Source organism: Amphiprion ocellaris, chromosome 17 (assembly GCF_022539595.1).
Source record: "Amphiprion ocellaris isolate individual 3 ecotype Okinawa chromosome 17, ASM2253959v1, whole genome shotgun sequence".
Lineage (NCBI taxonomy): Eukaryota > Metazoa > Chordata > Actinopteri > Pomacentridae > Amphiprion > Amphiprion ocellaris.
The window spans coordinates 30,669,126-30,693,108 of NC_072782.1; the positions used below are offsets into that span (position 1 = coordinate 30,669,126).

A 23,983-nucleotide genomic window follows, 5' to 3' on the forward strand; every position below is an offset into this window, starting at 1 on the left:
AATGGCTAAACTGTCTCTTTCTGCACTCACCTGTCCCTGTTCACTGCAGCTCAAGCACATCAGCTCACGTTAGATTCTGCTAAAATGCTGTAAAACTGCTCTTGCAAGTCAACAGGATTGGTTCCTACAAGGCCAAATTGAAAATTGATTCGAGAATGCTCAGCCGTGGCGTAGACTGATTGTTCTGCTAGTGATTTTTCTTGTAGTACATAAAAAAAATAATATGTGGACACGTTAACAAAGTGAAAAACTTCACTGGTGAGGTCTTTAACAGGAATAAACAGCTAAAAAGGATGAATGAATGGTTGGAAAATATGATAAAATCACCTCGGGGAACTGTAGGTTTGGCAACCCAAAGTTTAATCTGCCAAGCACCATACACAAAGTCTCTTAAAATGTCCAAATGGTGGTCCTTTGATCTGAATTCCATATTGGGGAAGAGAAAGAAATGACAGGAAGTTACATCTGGAGAGTTGGGCGGATTGAAAACGATGATTGTGTTGTGGCTGAAAAACGTTGACAATTTCATCACAGCTCAAATTGTTTGCACTGTATTTTGTCTTTGGGACAACTCAGGACATTACAGTAGAACTCTGGGTTGACAGTCCAACTCTGAAAGATTAGTTCCTGGTCCTCAACCATGTGAATGTTAAAGAAAACAACGGACATACTCCTGATCCAAGCTTCAGCTGCTGCTTCTTCTGATGGTAGCCACAGACCCACCAACTCTCATCAGTGGTAATGATCCTCAACATGAAGGCTGAACAATCTAGTTGCTTCCAGACACAGAATTAGATCTTTTCTTATCTGCTCCAGTTTGAGCTCCATGAAGAAATCACAGACGCAAACCTACCAAAAGAATATGCGGAACAAGTCCTGGTGTTGGCGCATCGCCACATAACATTATGTCTGGTACTAGTCGCACATGTTCCACCGTGCAAAGTCTGGAAACTTCGATCAACCCTTGTATAGTCCAGTCATGTCTGGTACAAATGTGAAAGGGTAAAGCTATAACTGTACAGAACGTCATATTTACTTGCAGTTCTGTTAGATTTGAGGATTGGTCCCTCAAAACTAGGAACTAACAAGACAGACATGCTTTCCGACTACACTACCATCAGAATCTAAAGTTTGTGGATGTTGCGAAAACTTGGATAAAAAGGAATGATTTCTGACTGTTTATCCATGGAGACGGGAAAAGTGGCACAAATATTTAGTGAAATCAGAGGTAGAACAAGATGAGCTTCTCTCTTTCCTCTACATAGTTGGACGATCACAATGTAAAGTCAATGCCAGATTTCCAGTTTCAGAAAGTTCCAAGGAACGGGAACATGGACACCTTCTGTCCGACGTCAGAAATGTGTTCCACCTTCTGGCTTCAAGGTAAATCTCACTTTTAAGTCTCACTGTACTTCAAAAACTGGCAATTCCAGGTAAAGTTTGCAGTATTTACCATTAGGAATCAGCGATTTCACGAATAAGTGTCTCAAGGTTTGACATCTTAGCGTAGCCTTGCAGCTCTCCAACCGGACCACCTCACCACGGTTTTGGGTGAACGGTGCGATCGCAGTACTTTGCCAACTTCTTTGCCGCCCTCCGGGTGAAGTGAACCTTCCCGCGGGCCTTGGTGGCGGTGGTGTACTCGTGGGCCTTGAGCTTGGTGTAGTAGTCGGAGAACTTGTTGTAGAGGACGGAGATGGGCATGCCGTTGAGGATGATGCCGAAGGAGATGCAGACGAAGGCGAAGACGCGACCGAGATTGGTCTCAGGGAACATGTCGCCGTAGCCCACTGTGGAAATACTCACCTGAAGGACCAAAGAGACAAAAATAAAGACTTAAATGCAGAAATGAGAACGATAACACTTATATTTTTCAGACATAGACATTGTAAGTGATGTTTGCCTTACTTAAACGTAGACTTATGGTTCTGAAGGGATTATCTTTGAGGGGAAAATTAGTTTTTTCACACAAATGTTTTTCTTTCATACAATTTACTCTGTTTTTTCCAAACCACACATTCCAGGATGTCTATAGATTGTTATTTGTGGCTGACATTTACTCAGCAACAGTCATTCAGTGTGTTTAAACTCTGTTATAAAGAGTTTTTATTGCTAGTAAGGGAGTGCCCCATTTCTGTCCTGGATTCTGAGTGTTTGTTTACAGAAAACAATGAAATCCAGATTTTCAGTTTGTAATTTTATGTCCATGTTAGTCGTTGCACTTTTTCTGTTCATTGTCTTACAGCTGAAGTGTCTTTTATTGTAAAATCATAACAGATGGTGTTTAGTGTTGAGAGTGAGCATCATCAAAAATGTACAAAACAAGAAAAGACTTTTTTTTTTCTTTTTTCTTTGTGGATAACAGCTCAGCTTTAAATATTTCAGGGGGTAGAAACTGTGTGATTGTTTGCAGCATTAAACCAGATGACAGCCGTTCTGAGCATGAAGGAAAATAGATTTTTATTGATCCAATGCTTTGTTAAAACAGTATGTGTTCATCTGGCTGTTTTGTAAATAAGCTAGTTGCTCCCAGAGATAAATCTCTAAAGTTTTGGTAACTAGTGGCTATTTTGAAGCTTGTGATTTGCTAAATCCGGTTGCACTTTGTGTCGACTCACAGCGGCCCACCACCAAGCATGCGGCATGGAGGTGAAGTTGGTGTTGTAAACGTCGTGCTCCACAGTGTAGACCATGGCTGAAAACATGAAGATCCCCATGCAAATGAAGAGCAGCAAACAGCCCACCTGCACACACATTTTCCAGCATTTTAAACCCTTTTTTCACTGCAACAAAGTCCATCAGCTCAACACTGGAAAAAGTGGGTCATTATGCCTCAATTCACCGATTCCCCAACCTCTGACCATCTTCAATTTGACTGTATTTTTCTTCAAAAAGTGGTGAATATTTATTGAGTTGACCATGTGTAAAATCTAGGGTCAAAGGTAACATTTGTTTATGAGTAAAAAAATCTTAAGGAAGGTTTGGTCATGCCGAATTTTGCAGCATTTTCTTTGTGTCATAATTTCAGAAATAACATAGCTAGAGTCCTTAAATTTTGTAGCATTTTGATGCAAATTTTTGATGTAAAAGTCGACGTGACCCCATCATCTTTAAGGATTTTTAACTCAAAAAGTTAGAAACCAAAAATTTTTCACAAGCTCTACTTAGGAGCAAGTATGAGATGGTCAGGCGTGAACTTTTTAAACAATTTGGTGAACTGAGGTGGACTGACCAAAACATTAAAAATGTTTATTTTTCATTCATTGATTTGACACTAACCTGCTGGTAGCATTGTCTGAGAGTGAAGCCGAACGCTCTGAGGCCTGTTGAGTGGCGAGCCAGCTTCAAAATCCTAAATATTCTCATCAGACGCATGATTCTCAGAACCTGCCCCACCTACAAACAAAAAAACACAACTAAATAAAGGTAAAGCCGATATATCTGAAGCTATCTTATCCTGTCGGGTTCCCATCTTCACCTTTCCAACCCGAGCTACAGTCTCGATGTCTCCGGAGTGCGGCCGAACGTCCTCGTCCTCGAAGCATTCCAGGATGATCTGCAGGTAGTGCGGCAGGATGGCGACCAGGTCGACCGTGTTCAAGACGCTGCGTCCGAAACACTTGATGTCGGGGGTGGAGACCAGACGCAGCAGGTACTCCAGAGTGAAGAAGGTGATGCAGAACGTCTCCACACAGTCGCCATAGAATCGGCCGGTGAGCTCGCCGGACGGCGTCTAGAACAGACGGGACAGCTTTTGAGTGTTTTACAGAGATTTATTATTTAGAAAGGCGGATCATGGCATTTTTTAACCGGTCGGTATCGACTTGAACCTCAGTTCGTTCTTGAGTTTACTTCTGATGTCACACAGGTGTTGTCAAGGGAGATCATGAATTGCAGCAGGACATTAGGGATGCAATTTATCAATAATTGGCAGCATTTTCAATCAAAAAATGCTTCAATAATTTTGCTATTTGTGTGCAGAGAACATTTTCCGTGTACTGATATTGCAGATTTAGTCAACGGACACGATTCATGTCATGAAGTATCACAGAAGTCTTTGTCATGGTGCCCCTTGTTAGCTAAACCCCCACAATGCTCTCTGCTTGCCAATCTGAGATTGCTTTACTTTTAAACAGTAAGAGGCTCCACCTGGTGGGACAACCAGGTACTACAGCTGATCTACAATAAAGACCGCTAAAACATCAGACACTTAAAACTGAACAATACTATCAATATCATGTGCAACATCAGTTTCTGTATCATGTCTAAGATTTCATTTTCATAAGCAATGTTTTGGTCACATTACATATTTCACTTTTATTTTTATTTTATCGTCAATGTGATACGTAATATTTCATTTTCATGTGAATTATCTTATTGTCATGTCTGATATTACTTATTACCACAGTATTACTGTCTGCATTACTTTTCTCTGTTCTGTTCAACTCTTATTTTGGTTCATTTATTTTATTTTAGTAATGTACTAAACGTACTTACATCTTATTGCTTTTATATTTTTATGTACTCCACTTCTTATGTTCTGTCATTTACTTGTTTCTCATCAATATCTGGAACAAGAATTTCCTTCGGGATTAATTAAGGTTTTAATTTGAAATTTCTGACATGCATGTAGAGAACATAGGTTTTCACCATCAGCTTGTGGAGTCACAGTACACCATAATCTTTCCTCACTACTTTATAAAACAAAAACTCATTCTCCCCTGCTTCCACTCCTTTTTTTTAACAACACTGCCATTCGACATTATTTTAATATATTCTCTTGTTATTTTATTTCACTTCATGTATTTCTTTTGTCTTTGATTGATGATTTTACTTACTCGAACCATCTTTATTTTATCATATTTTTAGTCTATTGTTTGGTGAAACTGTGCACTACTGTGGTGTACTGCTGACTGCAAGACAAACTGGCCCTCTGGGATATAAATAAAGATAAAGTTTACTTTAAGACAGTGCCCTACTGGAGTCTTACAACAATCTCTGTAACCACTTACAGAACATTACTGAACAGCGTGGTTGCAGAACTGCATTGCAGAGATATTCAGTAGTCATGCATTGATTTTATTGACCTTAATGTACTTTAAATGTGTTTTATCTAGAAATATGGTATCAGATTGAGACTCAGTGTTGGCAGATGCTAAATATTAAATGTTGCGGGGTAAAACAGTTTGATTAACACGTTGAAATATTACTAAACAGGCTCTGTTCTGTTACAATAAAGGCCGACTGAGTGGTTTTGCATGTTTCAGCTTGAATAAAAGCCAATACTCACCTTGTACTGCATCTCGTCCACGGTGTTGAGCGTCATGGCGACCAGAGATACCAGCACGAAGAAGGAGGAGGCGACGGCCGTCAGCTTGGCGGTGATGGAGGAGAACGGCTTCTCCATCAGGTTCCAGATTCTCCTGCGGATCGACCCGAAGATCATGCCGTGAAATAGTGTTTCATTCTCCTCCATCTCCACCTGGAGGACAGAAATCCATCAGTGTCATGAAAAAACAGAAACACAACATGATACTTTAAGCAAAGGAAAAAATAATAAAAAGAAATTTGACAAAGTGACGCAACCAATTTAATTGAAATTCAAGCTCACAAAGCTACAATTCAAAACTACACGTCAAGAAAACGCACAACTGGTACAAGAAACTGATGGAATCAGTGATGGAAACATCTGTCTAAATCTGTGCCAAGAAAAAGCTTATTCTGCTCTGCCCATCTGTCAGGAGGGCAAAGCAGTGATTTATAATGTAGGTCAGAGAGACTCAGAGTCAGCAGCAGATTACTGGCAAAATCTCAGGTAAATATATATATACATATATTTAAAAACACGCTAATAATTTATATATGGAGAGGAGCTGGTGGTAAACCAACAAGCCCTAGTGAGTAATTCATTACATTTTGACTCCACTGTGTCCTGCTGTAAATTATTCACTATAACAGGTCCACTGTGGAATTATACACATCTACATTTTTATGATGTGAGCACCACAAACAGACATGCACTATATGCATTTTGTTTGAGAAAATCTCACAACTTGAAGAAAATAACCCAAAATGATCTGCATGGACAGACACGCTCAAACATTTCAATTAATGGCACTAATTTAGGAGAAAATATTCCACTAATTGTGTGACTTCTACTCTCAAGTGGGTGCATCTGTGTTGCATTAGCTGAGTCACTTTAAAGGGGTAAATATTTATGCAATGACTTAGTTTACGTTTTAGATTTTTAATTATTGACATCTGTTTCAATTATGGCATGAAAGAGACTTATTTTTTGTAAATCTTTCTCAAAAAAGCCAGATCATATTGACCACGATTCAATGTTGAAAAGCAATAAAAAGGGAAACTTCTAAGAGACGTTAATACATTTTATAAACACTAGAGGTAAAGCATTAGATGTATTTACATGACACACTTACGCAGACTTCTGCCAGCAGCTGCTGCTGTATCTTCAGCTGGTCGTTCAGCTCGTCCTGCCTCTCCTCGAAGGAGATTCGGCAGCAGCGGTGGCTGTTTTTGATTCGGACGCCCCAGTAGTTTATCTCCTCCAGGAAGCTACGAGGACACAGCTCGTCTTTAATCCACAACACTCCAGTCCTGAAGGAAGAACCAGAGACAAACAAGAACTGGAATTAATCCAAAAAGTCAGAAGAAGAAATAGAAATGCATTTTATTCTGTGTTTCATCTCACATGTAGAAGTTAAAGATGTTGTGAAACACTTGAGGGTCCCGGTCGAAGAAGAACTCTTTGCTATGGACAACATAGTCGTCACACAGGTCCAGCTTCCGGTTGTGGTCTGTGTACGTGGCCAACCGGCCGATCCGGGTCTTTGGATACCTGGCAGCTAACCTGTAGGGCAGGTGGTACACCTAGGAATTAAAAAAAGAACAGAAAATGTTTTTAGTGCTGAGAAAGGGTGAAAAAAAACACAATTATCAATTGAAGTTTAAAAAATCTTGTCACAAACAAGTCTGAGTAGCCAATTCCATCAGCTATTAACCTGTTAATAACTGTATTAACCCTTTGATGCACAACGTGAGTCAAGAGAAAAACATTTTCCATTGAATATTGGTCATTTTGATACATGTTGTACATCAAAGAATTCATACTTTTGTAGTTTACAAGAGATTAAGAAACTGTGTAAAGTGTCCATCACGTTTTTCCAGAGTCAAATGTAGCATCTTTATGTTGCTAGTTTTGTCCAATAATTATGTAATTTACAATGATATCCGTCTCGCATTTTCACTTGAAAAAGAAAAAAATCCAGTGTAACATGCAGTTCCTGAAGGAACCCTAGGAGTTAAATTACAGTTCTTGTTCTTCTATTGTCCAATTTAACATCTCTTAACCAAGATTAGTCCTTGTACTATTGCAGTTTTCAATCTGCTTCCTCTCGGCCAGATTAGCATCTTTAACCACTTCTATGCAGATGACACACAGTTATATGTGTGTCTTCAAACTATCAAACCCAGCAGCCTCATGTTTTAGCCACTGGTTCCTATATTCCCACCAGCCTGCGTCACAGTAAGCTGATCATGTCCATAAATTTGTAAAGTAAAAAGATGTAGGTGGTAATATCTGCATATCTACCTTTCAAGATATAAACAGTTGCTTTTTAAAATCTTTCTAATATTATAGTAGCATTGCAGGAGTGTTTTTGCGGTAAAAGTGGAGTAAAGTTACCGTTCCTCCGACGTTTATGTTGAGGGTGAAGTGTTTGGTCGGAGACATTAGCAGGCGGGACGGAGAAACCGGCAATCGATCCTCCACCTCCTCATGTTCATACTCGGCATATAGATCATAGATGTCTCTGCTCAGGTCCTTCACAAATAAAAATAACATGTCTGTGAATGAATTCAGCATTTTAGGATTCTATATGATGTCAGCAAGAGAGCACGAAGAAATTACCAAAGAATAAAAGAAGTAAATACTTGATAATAAATATAAATGTTTAAAGAAATATTGAGAACAAAATGGAGCAAGCAAAGCATTAAAATTTTACACTGTAGATGCATCTGTAATGACAGAGCACGGTTGCTTTTATACTAGTATTTAATTCAAGGGTTAAGGATCTTGTTACTTGCAAATGGACTTGGCAGCCAATAAACTTTTCTAAAGCCAGAAAACTGAGCCAGGAGGAGGTGCAGAAGGCTGCTTTACTTACATTTCCATATGTAAGAGGTAAGGTGTGGCATATTTGCCCTGTAATGCCAAAATACTGCTTACTCTGCCACTAACTGTGCTAGAGTTTTGTAAAAAGGTCTTATGTTTTGGAAACTCTACATCTGATTTGTTTAACGACTGTTAATTTGACAGAGATTTTCACAGCTCAAAGCAAAGAAATCTGGAGAAAAACTACAAGAAATCAACAGACCATGAATAAATCTCATATCTTACCTGCATGGAGTTCCATGGCTTAATGAAGGTGTTGTATAATTCCAGGTGTTCGGCCAGTTCTTTGGCAGCTTGAGTCTGGCTGCCGGGTTTGTAGCTGGGGAACAAACTCCTGCTACGAGCTCGGAGGTGGGTCAACATGGTCGCTTCTTGCAGTGTTTGTACTCAGACAAAAAACAGTTAAACTACACTGAGAAATATCCCAGAAAGTCTCAACTCCATCTAACCATCACACACATTCTGGCATCTCGCACACCTTTCATTCAGAAATAAATCATGTTCACATACGTAGCGTTCACACTCACTGCCAGCAGCCGTGAATGAAGGACGTGACTCCAGCCGTCTAATGCTGCCGACTGAGATGATCTGGGTGCTCAAAGTTTTAAATACTATTATCCTCTTGTGTCCTCTGCTGATCTCTATCACTCTCCTCCCACCGACGGCAACATCTCTGAACTTTCAGCGCTAAATTGGGTTTACAAGGTGATCCTTTAATAACATTTATTGTAGTGTTGGCCCACACTGAACTATCTCAGCAACTACTGGATGAACTGCCATAAAATGTTGTGAAAATGATTTTACTTTTCATGTTCTACCATTAGCAGATCAAACTTAGACTTTCATTTTGCCACCTGGCTGCACATCGACAGAAAACCAAGCACAGTACTACTGTAAGTGTGTGAAGCTCAGCTGAAAGATGGTATTTGTTGTGATATTTGTTAACTACATGGATTGGAACAATAATTAGGCATTTCATGGTGTCCATATCATGCAGCCATTTCTACTGTTGGTACAGTTTGGTTTGCAGTTTGTTGCTTTGAGTGAAGTAACTATTGGATGGATTGCTGGGAAATCTGGAGGCACATTCTTGTATTGACACATCGCCATCATTCATCCATCTTCTTCCATTTATTTAAGGTCTGGTTGCGGTGGGAGAAGGTGAAGCAAGTTATTTCAGAGCTCCATCTCCTCAGCAATGTTTTTTCCAGTTCTACCTAGGGGAGTCTGAGCTGTTCCCAGGCCAGATGAGATATGGAATGCCTACTGTAAGGTCTGGATGTACACTGGGGTCTCCTTCTAGTTGGATATATCTGGAAAACCTCCAAAGGCATCATAACCATAAGTCCAAACCACCTCAACTGACTCCTTTTGACATGAAGGAACAGCAGCTCTACACTTCAGGTCCACCTCTTTGACAATTTTTGGATTAATCAGGGTTTAGGACGAGTTGGGTTCTGTCAAGATGGTGACGATTAGAGCCACCACACTGAGCCTCTAAACTATTCTTCAGGAAACCTGTGGGTGACATTACAAAGGGTTTGTTCATCTTTAAATACAGTAAAAGGTTTTGTCTTTTGCATACAAACCAAACAGAAAATGATGGCACTGGGATTAAAGTTATCTGGATACATGGCACTATCTGTTCAGACATGGTGACTAACTCAGGGTTGAAGTGAATTATTGACATGGCAAGTTAAGGTGTTGGTCTTTGGAGCATAAAAATAATGAAAAAAAAAAACAATTTATAACTTTTTTAAACATGGGAAAACAGACATTCACTAATAATGTCCAAAGATTGTATTGAGTAAAGTCATGTCATGCCTAGATCCCAGCCTTTTCTTGGAACATACCTGACCCCAAATCTTTTTAATGCAGCATCAGCAGCAGTAAAGCTATAGTGCCTGGTCGCTTGGGTAAAGTAGGAGCTGAGCTGGAAGGCAAAGCTGGTCTACATCCCAACCATCAATGAGCTCCAAGTAGTGACTGAAAAATCGTACTGAATAAAGTTTCCTCTACAGAGTGTCTGGGCTCACGTTAAGTGGAACCAGTTCACTTGATTCAGGTATTTGATCAGGACACCTTCTGAAGGACTATGATTGGAGGTTTTCCAGGAGTATCCATCATTAGCCTGCTGCCTCCACGAGAGTCGATAAGCTGAAGAAAATGGATCATCTGATTTTGTAATACCAAATATACTGGATCTCCAGCAAGGCTTAACCTATAAAACATATATTAACTGCATGAAGTTTTTAAAGAATAATCATTTGAAAGTAGTGTTGAGTTTTGGGAAGAAAGGGAGTTGAATTATTTAGTTATCAAAATCAGGATGTTAAGACTTCTTTAGTTGTATCAATGGAAAACCTTAAATTTCTATTGTAATAATAAAAGTCAGTCAGGGCGAAGCTTCTTTTCCTTCATATGTGACTCAGAAATGCACATGGCATCTTTGCCTTAATCCAAGAGTGTTTGACATCTTTTGTTGCTCTGATGACTCAGTGGTATAGATGGAGATTAATCCTCACTGCAGTTAACCAGACATAATGTACAGATGGAGGTTGAATCGCTCCATATAAAATGACATATCGGCTCGCCCACCGTCTCGACCCACATTCTTGAATTCATAAATGTGTCGCCTCCTGTTCGTCCCTCAAGCCGCCCTGATCCAGCCGAGACAAGACGAGAGCAGTGATTTTCTGCAGAGATTAAAAACTGAGTGCCGGATGCAGAGAGGAAGGAGAGATTTAAGTTATTACCAAGACAGGTTTCTTTACCGATTGTTTATTTTGGGTTACGTCTTTCTTTGCTGCTCTTGTAACTTTTCAGGCTCATAGCACAACAGTGAAGCAGGCTGAGAAGAGTTTAGGTATAAAACACTTTCCTTTAGGACACATTGGTAGTACCAAAACCTGTTCGAAAAGGGAGGTATGAGTTATAATCTGTACCTTAAACCTATATAAACATGGAGTGTTCAAAAGAATTGTTCCAGGTTTTACTTCAAGTCATCCAGATGAAGTAAAACTGCCTCCTGGAACACATCCTTGAGTATTGAAGAACAAATGATTGCAGTTTGAATACTTGTTCCAAGCTCCAATTCATCGTTGCTGTTCTCTAGTCCTTAACAATTTAAGCATGAAAGTTTATTCTTGACCTCCAGAAGACTAGTTTGGCAAACTATTGGTTCAAACACACTTGACCCGTAGCAAACTGTTCAGTCTTTGCGCTTGGAAAGGATCAAGGGTAAACTGTGTCAGTCTCGCCTTCACATTCCAGGAGTTTTGGGTAAATTTACTCGTTTCACCCCTACAAACAAAAGCTAGATAAATCTTGTCGGGGATCTTGGTTTCAACCAGTGCTGGGTCACATTATCCACTAATGTGAGGAGTTTAAACCTTAAACCTTCTGCTAATAATGTCCCTGATGTTATCAAACATGTTTCGTATTTAGGAGGTAAAATCTGGATGGGTAGAATTATTACACTACAGCTAAGAGCAGCAGACAGTAACATCTGTCTTAACATTAACTTCAATGGCTAGAATGTTAGCATTGCTAGGTAACATTTTAGCCTTTAAAGCTAATGTTAGCGACAGATGTTAAACTCACCTCCAGTTCGCTTTTGCTATTTGTAGGATTACAACAAAACTTGGCACTGCAGTCCGTTTTGTTTACATTTTGGTTCCCAAGAGATCACACGAGGTAGCGCTCAAATCCTTAATATCCTGTAGTGTGTGTGATACGCCATATTTGTCTGAGATTAGAGAATAGCTGTGAAGTTGCTCCTGCGTTAGGAAGTTACAACTCATGTACCATGACTCCAGTCTAAACACACTCCAAGTTGTGTGATCTTGGACAACATCTAAAAGCCAGTGTTTGTTCCAGTTCATCCCAAAGGTTTTGGATGGGTTGAGTTGAAACCAATGAAGTTCTTCCACACCAAATTGGAAAACTACTTCTTTAGGGACCAGCTTTTCAGTAGCTAAACCAACGGAAACAGAGACACGACTCCTCTGGCCTCTCGGTGTTATTTCTGGCTCACCACCTGCACCATAATCATGCAGCATTAAGATTTCCCTTCGGCCTCTTGACCTTGAAAATCAGGCCAAAAACTCACAACAGCAGGTGGTTGGAAGTGCACTTTTGGCCAAATAGTGTTATCTTTGCACACACACACAAACAAAAATAGAAGACTTTGTTTTGAACAATGTCATGGATTAGGTTTTAATTCCGAAGTGGTTTGCGAATCAGTTTTCTTCACAGATACAGAGCTTTTAATCGTGTTTCCCTCACTGTACAAGGCTAGAAAAAGTTCACAGCAACAGCACACAAACATACAAAATAGTTTTACCAAATTTAGTTGTGTTGTGTTTTTTTTCTTTTGTCTTTTCTGGCTTCTTAAATACATCTGAACTCTAACCCTGGTACGATGCCCAACCATAGCAAAAAATTGATTTCAAGTCAAATGTATACAATCTTATTTACACAAGGAAACATTTGATCAAAGTGCATTGAAGAGTGTCCTGATTGACGGTCATGTCTCTGAGGGGTGATGTGTTAATATGTACATTGTTTACAAATGCTGTAACCGTGGTGATTTTTACACAGCTTCAATAATAATCATAATAATAATCATAATAATAATAATCATAATCATAATACTGACAGTTTGAAGGAATGCACTCCAGGAGGTACTGATGGAAATAATACATAGAAATGAACAGAAAATAAAAGAAAACTTACATTTGCTTTTAGATATTACCGCCCAAAACATGATCGTACATAAATATTCACATCTGAATGTTGGATCAGGAAGCAAGAAATAAAGTTTGGACCAAATTTTCCCCGTTAACGCCTCACGTTGACCCTCGAGTCCCACAATATGTTCAGATATTTGCTGTGTCGAGTCCTGAGAGCTCAGAGTTCATCCATTATCCGGAAAAATCCTGCCTCTATTTCCCCATTCATTCTGGACACAAAAGCCCTAAAAGAGGCGATTAAATTGTGGAAATTCATCCCTCTCCATCCGACTCCTTTAAGAAGCAGGGCGAAAAAAGTGGCCCGAAAATAATAACACTTTGGACGCAGAGTGAAAATAGTTGTGACACGTAAATTCGTCAACGTATTCACATAATAAATAACGTTTCCTCTTCGCCACGCGTAATGACATAATGCACTTCAGAAGGCGTGTGGTCGTAACTGTAAGGGCTTCTTTCTGCTGCTACGGACAACCGTCAGCGTGGTAACGACGCTAAGGGCTGCCGTGAACAAAAAACAGGAGGAGGAGGAGGAGAAGAAGAAACAACCCCAACACGATCAGGATAAATCATCGTCTGTGCTCACTATCGAAATCTGGAGACAGAAAGAAGGGAAGGGAGAAGAGAGAGGAACAAGCTGCTTAATTAAATTTGTTTTTTGGTTCTGTGTTGAGTTGTGGTTAAATTAATGCACATGCTGCATTTTGTCTGTTTAATTAATGCAAGAACAATGCAAAACTAATGACATTTTATGGGGAAATATGTGCTGCAACAGTTTCTTTTGCCTTTTCGCAGTTAGTGCTGCAGATAGACGCGTGCTGCAACTGTTTTTTTTTTGCCTTTTCCCAGTTAGTGCTGCAGATAGATGTGTGCTGCAACTGTTTTTTTTGCTTTTTCCCCAGTTAGTGCTGCAGATAGATGTGTGCTGCAACTGTTTTTTTTTTGCCTTTTCCCAGTTAGTGCTGCAGATAGATGTGTGCTGCAACTGTTTTTTTTGCTTTTTCCCCAGTTAGTGCTGCAGATAGATGTGTGCTGCAACTGTTTTTTTTTTGCCTTTTCCCAGTTAGTGCTGCAGATAGATGTGTGCTGCAACTGTTTTTTTTGCTTTTTCCCCAGTTAGTGCTGCAGATAGATGTGTGCTGCAACTGTTTTTTTTGCCTTTTCCCAGTTAGTGCTGCAGATAGATGTGTGCTGCAACTGTTTTTTTTGCTTTTTCCCAGTTAGTGCTGCAGATAGATGTGTGCTGCAACTGTTTTTTTTGCCTTTTCCCAGTTAGTGCTGCAGATAGATGTGTGCTGCAACTGTTTTTTTTGCTTTTTCCCAGTTAGTGCTGCAGATAGATGTGTGCTGCAACTGTTTTTTTTGCTTTTTCCCAGTTAGTGCTGCAGATAGATGTGTGCTGCAACTGTTTTTTTTGCCTTTTCCCAGTTAGTGCTGCAGATAGATGTGTGCTGCAGCTGTGAGGTTGATGCCAGAGGTTTGAGTCCATCTTGTGACTCTGGTCGGGCTTAGGTTAATCTGTTTAATCTGTGTACAGAGAGATGTGGATGGCCAACAATGCACTCAGGATTACTCCTGACATAAGGTCAGGGTGAGAGTGGAGGTTACTGACATGCAGCCTCCATCCTCTTGGTGTCAGAATGAAAATATTTAAACCACACAGCTGCTCAGAAGCTTTAGTTTGACAATACTGTGTCCTATTGTTTAATTAAGTGGGAGGTGGTTGTGTGTTTTGGTCCACTCACCGCGGGGTAGGTGTGTCCCACGTTGGCGCCGTGCCGGGTGATGTCGATGTTGAGGTCTTCTTCTGTGGTCTTCAGGTAGACGGGGTTGTCGAAGTTCATGCTCTTCTGGTTCTTCAGCTGCCAGTTCCTCCACATCAGGTAGCCGCCTGCTGCCGCCATCGCCAGCAGCACTGAGGGCAGCGACGAAGAGACACAAACGGCCAGTTGATGTTCGGTAGGTGACAGAATCCCAAACAAGTACCAAGATCTCATTTCAGGGCACAAAGAACTCTTTTAAATTAGCTTAAGTGTTTTGAATGTAGAAATCAGTGAAGAGCTATTCAATCTCCAATCATCAGGAACCTTCTGATCAACCCTCTCTGATTGGCTTGAAACCTTATTATAAAATACAGATATTTGAAATGGTATCTGTGAAATTTTAGACTGATATACCAATTATTTTTTGATATAAATTAAATAAAAAAATTTAATTGCTTGCCGACCCACTTTCAGCACCTCCTTTGCACCTTTAAATGTAAGTGTTTGAATGACAATATCTCAGGAACTATTAAAATAACCGAAAATAAAAAAATATGCCCATGTTAAGAGAACATATTTTCTTGTCTGTGCTTTGAAAATAACTTTGTAACTCCAGAACTCTTTTGTACTTGGATTTGACTATCAACCAATAGTTTTGTTTTTGTGGTAAAGCTTGTCATATTAAATAAGTTATGAAAGCTAAATGAAAATAACTTTTTCTTCACTTTTGTGACCAAGTATTTCATATTAAAAGTATTCTACATGTTTAGTTTTGTATTGTGACATGCAGCTACATGTGGTTCAGAAAATATCACCAGTTGACTTCTGGATTATCATTTTTTTTGTTTATGTGCTCAAAGACTAGACTTTTCTTGACTTCTTGATTTTTTCATATTTCAGTTCACCAATAATCAGAGATTATTTGATCTATTTGTCCAATATTGCAGATTTTGAACCAGTGACATGATGAGAAATAACAGTGAAAATTCCAGGTTTTTATCTTCAACAGTTCCTGAGATATTGTCATTCAAACAGCCTTAAACGTGTAAGAATGACACATATGAAAATGGATTGTTATCTTGCTAAGTATTTGACATATCAAGCTTTAATTCCACAAAACCTTTTAAAGCTATTAAAATGTCATGTGTTTGTAAGTGCTTGCATGTGCTTTCATTTGCACTCACAGACTGGCAGTATGGCCCAGGCAGCAGCAGAGCCTTTGGCTGTAGCGTTCACCTGGATCGATGTGCTGACGTTGGCTTCTGAAAGACGAAATAAAAAGGTCAGGTCAACACGTGAACCGACACCTGCTGCCAGCAACAAAAAACTGATGTCATTTATGAAACGTCTTCTTGTTCAGATTGGTTAATGTGTTAAAAGGGAAGAGATTAGTCTGAGGTCAGTCGACATATTGTCCTGATGAAGGTCTTTAAAGGGAACTGGGGGATTCGAAAGGTCAAGAAAATGGCTACTGTTTATCTCCACTGCAAAAAAAAAAAAAAAAAAAAAACACTAACAATCTGGCAGCAAAAGTGCCTGAAAAAAAAAAGTCTTAAAACATTCAAAAACTGCAAAACATTGATTTTTTCTAGTTGATAAAAAAGCTGGTAAAACATGTAATTATACAGTCATACACTGGAAATAGAACAATTTACTATATATAACAAATATAGATACCTTGTATGCATTATTTGAAGTTTTGGCTGTTTTTAACAGTTATTGTCTAAAGTAATATTCTTTTTATTTACTACCTGTGATCAAAAACAACTGAGAAAATCTGTTGCACAACAGTAAATACTTAAAAGAAATTATAGTTTAAAAATACCTTTACAGTGTACGATTGTTCTGAATTAAAAATCATAAATAGAAGAGATGTATGAGGGAAAATGGAGAAAAAAGTAGAATTTCTTTACTATACACAAACTGAAAAAATCTGAAATCAACATGTACAAGCTTTTTGCAAGTACCCCCAGGTGATTAGTTCAAGGGAAGTCGAAAAACATGATGACTGCTTGGGAATTTTGGCATTTTTTTAAAAGATAAAATAAGATTTGGGTTTTCACATGGTTAAAATAACTGTCTGGGAAAATGAGTCCCTACTTCAACACTTGGTAATGTTCCTACCAAAGCTGCCAACGTACATGAAAGACAACTTCACACTTTATAAAAGCTTCTGTGTGAAAACCAGTGAAGAGAGCCAGTATGAAAGCTCTGATGGCAGATAGATAATGAGAGACAAATCTGAAAATCATTTTAAAGCAGGCATTGCACTGTTACACATTTTTTTAAATACTTGTTTTTATAAAGCGGTTTGCTGTTGTTTGTTATACTGCGTTGTTTTTAATCAGTGTGACTAAAAAGGTAAACAATATAAAAAACAAACAGAATGTAGCCTGTATAATCTATTGGAGAATAATTTACTAAACTGAATCAAGCTGGTGTGAATCTCAAAATCCTTCCGTTGTCGTAGTGGAGTTAAAACTCTGAATTCCTAACTTTCTAAAAATAAATGTTAAACTTTGATACAGCAGTGTAGAAAGATGATTTATTGTTTAGTTTCTTGGATTTGCATCATCCTTGTCTGGCTGCTGTGATGTGAGAGCTCAGCTAAAAGCAGCGACAGACTTCAGGACAAAGAGATAAAACAAAACGCTCTTGTTGCCGGTCAGTCTGCTCTGCTGACAAATGACTCGCTGATGTCAACCTGAAGCTGCTTTCAGCCACAAAATGAATGAACGACGTCAACGATAAAAACTGTTCACGCAAAGTGAGCCATAAATTCTCTCCAGGGAAGGTAAAGTGAGTCTCCCCACCACTTTGGTCCAGAGTTAAATAAACATCGCAGCAGTCTGAGCCATGATGGTGCATTCAGTGCACACCTTCAAGATGAATGGACGCCATTACTTTGGTGCCAACATCAGGTCGGAATTTTAATTTGTCCACTCATTCGGTTTGTAATTAATCACCGGCGGAACAAACATCCTCGGCTATACTTTGTGTTTTGTGCCAATTAGCAAATGCTAACATGTTAACACATTGTACCTGCTAAACACCAACATTTCAGAGGAATCAATGGAAGCATGTTAGCATGCTAACTCTCAAAGCTACCTGAAAATTCTGTATTTTCTGACTCACTAAAAGACCAAAACTACCAGTTTCTTTTCAACTCTCAACCAAGCTGAACACACATTAAATGCATGGACTCTTACTGAAGATATACAGTTAAAAATTAGGCATATTTCATGCAAAATTTTGATTTATAGTGATTTTTTCTTTGGCCCGTAAATTTGTCCTGGCTTGAAATGACAAGTGATAAAAAGCCTCTTCTTCAATAATCAGCAGTAAATCCCAATTTGCCACTAAAACAATCCAACAATCCAGTTTTCTAATTGTTAACAAGCTTCTTGCACGTCTCCACTGAGATTTTATTCTTCTTCCTTTTGCAACAATCTGCAGCTCTTTGAGGTTGAAAGCTTCCTCGTCATCACTCTGGTTTTTAGTTCCTTCTATACAGATTCTCAGATTCAGGTCTGGACTCCTAAATGTTCGTCTAGGTTCCTGCTAATCGTTGCGTCATTGCTTTGGCTGAACGTTCCAGATTATCGTCTTGTTGGAAGGTCTGATGCTGCCCAAAACCAAGGTTTTTAGCAGATTAACTCCAGAATCTTAATGCTGTCCTCTTTTCTCTTGGTGCTCTTTACAAAGTTTGACAAGATCTTCTGGCCGATTGGCTGAAAAAACAAACCCTACTATTACCACCATATTGGACCATGGGGATGGTGTTCTTGAAGTTGAATGCTCCTCCTGTTTTTTTTCTCCACCAAATGACATCCATGTCTTTGGGTTCAAAAAACTAACTTTTCATTTCATCCAACCAAACAATTGCTAACAAAAAGTTTTCTTGTTTGTCCAGGTGAGCTTTCGTAAAATCTAGGCAAATTTTTCTTGGTTGGCGTCCACCGACACCAGCCTTGTTTAGTGTCTGTCTTGAAATGTTGGTACCAAAACCCTGGCCTTAGTGCTGATCATTGGATTCTTTTTGGCCTTTATCATTTCTGCCAGTGCAGGAGTCACTTTTTGCTTCCTAACTTGCTCTTTAAACATTTAGCACACCATGAAATTCCCTGTACTTTTTGGATTCTGCTTTACACTGTGGTCACTGACACTTGAAAGCAGATGAGCGATCCTTTTCCCATGTTTCTCCATGTTGTGTGCAGCCACAATGCACAACTCTCTCAGTGATAGACCATAAAAAGCAAGCTCACCATGCTGTTTGGTTTAAGCCATGATTTGTAGCAGTTTTCTTGACAGTTGCCAGTCAGTTGCATCACCTATTCTCATTTTATAGTCAAAATTCTCTAGAACATAGCAGAAATGACCAAAACCATACAGGATGATACAGAAGCTACATTTTATTTTCTCATTCATTTGTGATGGGTATTAGTTATTTTGGAAACGGTGGTTTCAGTTTAAATGAACAAAAAACACACACATAAATAGTTAAAGGTGATGACTGATAGCCGACACCAGTTTTTGTCAATTCTTGATGTCATTTCCAGTCAGAAGAAACTCAAATGTCAAATAAACATTGCAAATCAACATTTGGACATTTTTCATAACTGAAAAATCTTAAAAGCAGTAATAATTTATGAATAAATCTGTGGATGTTCTCAGTCATCCAGGTCATGATAAGTCTCAAGCAAGCATAAGTTATGGCAACTGGACTAACCTCGTGTGAGTCGAAAACGTTTCACCTCTCATCCAAGAGGCTTCTTCAGTTCTGAAAGCCTGGTGGGGAGTACCAGACCGCCCATCAAAGGCTAACGACTCACATTAACACCTAACGAGTCTGTTGGTTTCGGGTCTTTGTCCACTTGTTTTTGCCACCACCCTCCTGGTGGATAAATATCTGGTACTCCCCACCAGGCTTTCAGAACTGAAGAAGCCTCTTGGATGAGAGGTGAAACGTTTTCGACTCACACGAGGTTAGTCCAGTTGCCATAACTTATGCTTGCTTGAGACTTATCATGACCTGGATGACTGAGAACATCCACAGATTTATTCATACTCATTTTGGGGCGGACACCCTGCGGAGGGTGCGGGAGTATGAGAGACTGGCGAGGAAAGTGGCGGATTACAGGAACCACCCGCGGTTCAACCTGCGTTGCAGGCAAAAAAGGATCTTTCCCAAAAGCTTATGGCTCACCTCCACGGTGAAAGGCCACAAAGCAGAAAGCATCCTAAAGAGGGCACAGAACCAACTCCTCAATGAGAGAGTTAGACAGGTTCATTTTACGATCGATGTCCTACGATCAAAAATTGATGCGTTGGAGGAAGGGCTGGAGGCAGTCCTTCCTGGGCATGTTTGGGAAGCCGTTTCCAAACACACAGAGACAGCACAGATGGCGCAGCATGCTAAGGGCAAAGAAAGGCAAACACGGAAATTTCAGAACCTTGAGTCCCGGTTCTATAGTTCCAGGGGGGAACAAGAATGGGCCAAAATACAGAGCTCTGAAGGAAGGACTGGCGGCAGTCCTTCCCAGGCGGCCACACAGAGCAAAACAGCGGAACTGGACACCTATGACAAATGGGTTAAGAATTTGTCAGACAGAGAGCTCACTCCAGCCGAGCGGGGGGTCCTTGCCAAAGGACTGAACTTTGCAGTCACACCAGATGAGTTACCGGTGGTGGACTTGGTGACGGCCACAGAATCGGCCATTAGGAACAATAGGTTGTCAGAGACAGAGGCGGAACAGATCAGGCTTAAGGTGTCGGCAGCACTCTCCAGTGCCAAGTTACCCCCGTCCAACATCTCCGCACAGGAGAAACGGGCACTGATAACTCTGCAGAAGGATCCCAACATCACAATCCTACCTGCAGATAAGGGGAGATGTACTGTTATCCTTAACACAGCTGACTATCACTCAAAGGTCAGCAGCCTCCTATGTGACTCAGCAACTTATGAGACCCTAAAACGAGACCCCACCAACACCTACAAACTCAAAGTGGTTAACTGCCTGCAAAAACTGGAGAAAGGTCAGATCATCGACCGGGCCCTGTACTACAAACTCTATCCAGGCGATGCTATCCCTTGCATATACGGGCTGCCAAAAATTCACAAAGAGGGCGCCCCTCTGAGACCAATTGTAAGCAGCATCAACTCTGTGACATACAACATTGCTAAGTATCTTGCCACCATCCTTTCCCCATTGGTGGGGGACACCCCCCACCACATAAGGAACTCGATGGACTTTACAAACAAGGTCAAAAAATCAGCTTAGACCCTGAGGAAACTATGGTTTCATATGACGTGACTTCGCTTTTTACTTGCATTCCCACTGGAGATGCAATACAGACAGTAAAGAGAAAACTGTTGCTTGACAACTCTCTGTCTGAGAGGACCAACCTCTCCCCCGAACAGGTGTGTGACCTCCTTAACCTTTGCCTCAGCACCACTTATTTCCAGTACAACAATGGTTTCTACAGGCAAAAACACGGCTGTGCCATGGGATCCCCTGTATCCCCCATTGTAGCTAACCTGTACATGGAAGAAATGGAGATTGTGGCACTGAGAACATTCAGTGGCCACTCCCCGAGGCACTGGTTCAGATATGTGGATGACACATGGGTCACCATCAGGAAGGGTGAGGTCGAACCTTTCACAGAACACCTCAACTCGGTGGATAAAAACATCAAGTTCACAAGAGAGGATGTCCAAGACAACTGTCTGGCGTTTCTAGATTGCGTGGTATGCATTGAAACCAATGGGGAACTCAACATTGAGGTCTACAGAAAACCCACTCACACAGACCAGTACCTCCTGTTTGATTCACACCACCCACTAGAACACAAGTTGGGGGTGATCCGTACCTTAAAGCACAGAGCACAGAACATCCCATCAGAAGCGGATGGAAAAAGAAGGGAACACAAACATATTCACTCTGCTCTTCAAACTTGTGGCTATCCAAACTGGGCTTTTATCAAAACAGCAAAAAAGCGCAGGGAGGATAAGAAAGACGAGGACCACAAAAAGAGAAACAACATTGTCATCCCCTATGTGGCAGGAATTTCAGAGAAACTCAGGAGGATCTTTAACACCCACCAGATCCCAGTACACTTCAAGCCCAGCAACACTCTGAGGCAAAAGCTGGTCCATCCCAAGGACAAAATTCCAAGGGAGAAACAGAGCAATGTGGTGTACGCAGTGCAGTGCAATGAGGAATGCTCTGACCTGTACATTGGAGAGACTAAGCAGCCATTACACAAGCGCATGGCACAACACAGGAGGGCCACGACCACAGGCCAGGACTCAGCAGTCCACCTCCACCTCAAGGAGAAGGGGCACTCCTTTGATGACCACAAGGTGCGCATTCTAGCCAGAGAGGACAGATGGTTTGAGAGAGGGGTAAAAGAAGCCATTCATGTCAAACTAGAACGGCCATCTTTGAACAGAGGAGGGGGCCTCAGACACCACTTGTCTCCACTTGTCTCCCACTTACAACGCCGTTCTTAGAGCCCTCCCAAGGAGGTGCAGCCATCTGTCCCACTTGCAGTCAGGTGACCCCCAACCACCCTCCTAGAGGGCTGGGAGGGGTAACGACCGCCCATCAAAGGCTAACGACTCACATTAACACCTAACGAGTCTGTTGGTTTCGGGTCTTTGTCCACTTGTTTTTGCCACCACCCTCCTGGTGGATAAATATCTGGTACTCCCCACCAGGCTTTCAGAACTGAAGAAGCCTCTTGGATGAGAGGTGAAACGTTTTCGACTCACACGAGGTTAGTCCAGTTGCCATAACTTATGCTTGCTTGAGAGTAATAATTTATGTTTTTGGCCACTAAGTGGAAGCTGAAAAATTGGAACACAGCACTGATATTTGACCACCTTTTTATGCCACTCATAGGAAAAACCACAGAATACCACCAGACTTCCCTTAAGATTTAACACATTTTACTTTTTCACAGCATCTTTCATCAAAAGCAGGACTCTAAAAACAGGCCGACATTAATCTAAAACAAAACCGCCCAGGTCTGCAGCGCTTTTGACCCCGTTGTAAGCATAAATCCTGCCTCTCTCCCAGAGAGCTGAGATCACAGTCAGAAAATATGGAGCAGAAGAAACCCAGTCGGGGAGAGTTGCTGATGTCGGCGTCTCTTGTTGCACAAATTCATTTCCTAAAGATGCCCGAGGGATTTGAGTTACACTCCCTTTTTGTCCGGCCATATAACAATCACTTTAATTACCAGATTATCTCAAAATGTAAGTGGAACACGCACAGAACGCTTTTGAGACAATTTCTCATTTCTGCCACAAGGTGCTGCTCCTGAGTTGTGCTTAGTAATCAGATGACACATTAACAGAAGCAGAAGATGTATAAAAACTGGACTTTAACCAATGTAATGGTGCGAGAACTGATGAATTAAAGTCACAAGAACAGTGCTGTCATTAAGAAACCAACCAGGACTCATCTTGTGTTTCTAGTTAAGATTCTCACATGCCTTCATTCACTAACAGCATTTTTCACGGTATTAAGTCCAAGTTACTGAGCAAACACCTAATGCTAACAAGTTTCCCATTCCCAATTTAAATCTCATGAGTCTGAAATTTTTGACACATGATCGACACAAACCGCATTCACACATTAGGCCCCAAAATAAACAAGCCAACTCCCTGATTTGATTCTCACAGATGTGAAGCACGTAACAAACACTCAACCTGCACCGAGTCGAGACACACAAAGCCTCCGCTCAGTTTATTTGCACAAGGATTAAACGTGAGGTGCAATGAAATCCGAAGTGCAGCAAAAAAATAAACAAAAAAATCTTTAAAACCACAAAAAAACTGCAGCCTGAGAATAGAGATGAGAGAAAAGAAAACAGTCAAATCCAAACAGTGCAGCAGAAAAGCAGAGAGTTTTAACAACCATAGATTTTCCAATTTCTGGACCAAACTTGGACGTGACTTAAATATTGATTTGTGAATGAAAAGACTTCAAGGTTGAGTTTTGTGCAGCTTTTTTCTCCATCAGACTAAAGTTACAACCAGTTCAGTGAAAATAAATGTTTTCTTTACACTTGATTTAACCACTTTTTCACCGTTTACAGACATTTTATGGCAGGTTCTGCTTCACTTTGCATGCAAATAGGAATACACATGCTCTGGAAGTGCATTTATTATGAACCTTGAAGTTGTTCAGATGTGTTTTATGGTCACAAGTTTTTATATTTCTGTAAATGTCTGTGTATGGATGTACGCTGAAAAAGACATTCAGAAC

The 23,983-nt window shown here is 40.4% G+C and overlaps 2 protein-coding genes and 1 pseudogene across 3 annotated transcripts in view; 1 reads left to right on the forward strand and 2 right to left on the reverse strand.

Moving 5' to 3' along the window:
* Nucleotides 1–343: 343 nt before the first annotated feature.
* Nucleotides 344–8,972, reverse strand: kcnv2a (potassium channel, subfamily V, member 2a). The gene is made up of 9 exons (XM_035956905.2): nucleotides 8,420–8,972; nucleotides 7,706–7,843; nucleotides 6,713–6,891; nucleotides 6,441–6,618; nucleotides 5,291–5,482; nucleotides 3,479–3,733; nucleotides 3,280–3,396; nucleotides 2,619–2,744; nucleotides 344–1,806 (listed from the first exon to the last, which is right to left on the reverse strand). Exons 1-9 carry the CDS (start codon nucleotides 8,555–8,557, stop codon nucleotides 1,537–1,539), a joined length of 1,593 nt encoding a protein of 530 aa, XP_035812798.1. The 5' UTR covers nucleotides 8,558–8,972; the 3' UTR covers nucleotides 344–1,536.
* A 3,410-nt stretch (nucleotides 8,973–12,382) lies between these two features.
* vldlr (very low density lipoprotein receptor) overlaps nucleotides 12,383–23,983 on the reverse strand; it is an 82,176-nt gene continuing 70,575 nt past the window's right edge. For both annotated transcript variants that reach the window (XM_023289440.3, XM_023289441.3), the window contains 3 exons: nucleotides 15,893–15,970; nucleotides 14,691–14,860; nucleotides 12,383–13,540 (listed from right to left, as the gene is read on the reverse strand). In XM_023289440.3, the coding sequence (XP_023145208.2) occupies nucleotides 13,505–13,540; nucleotides 14,691–14,860; nucleotides 15,893–15,970 (284 nt within the window). In that variant the 3' untranslated portion in view covers nucleotides 12,383–13,504. The remainder of the gene's footprint in view (nucleotides 13,541–14,690; nucleotides 14,861–15,892; nucleotides 15,971–23,983) is intronic.
* LOC111581747 (uncharacterized) lies at nucleotides 19,557–22,488 on the forward strand (annotated as a pseudogene).

What these genes read in the sequence shown, in the direction of transcription:
- kcnv2a (XM_035956905.2), bottom strand. Translation starts at nt 8,557, where the DNA reads ATGTTGACCCACCTCCGAGCTCGTAGCAGGAGTTTGTTCCCCAGCTAC. An exon ending in AACATCTTTAACTTCTACAT is followed by an intron (nt 6,619 to 6,712) that starts GTGAGATGAAAC and finishes TTCTTCCTTCAG; the next exon opens with GACTGGAGTGTTGTGGATTA. An exon ending in AGCTGCTGGCAGAAGTCTGC is followed by an intron (nt 5,483 to 6,440) that starts GTAAGTGTGTCA and finishes TCTGTCCTCCAG; the next exon opens with GTGGAGATGGAGGAGAATGA.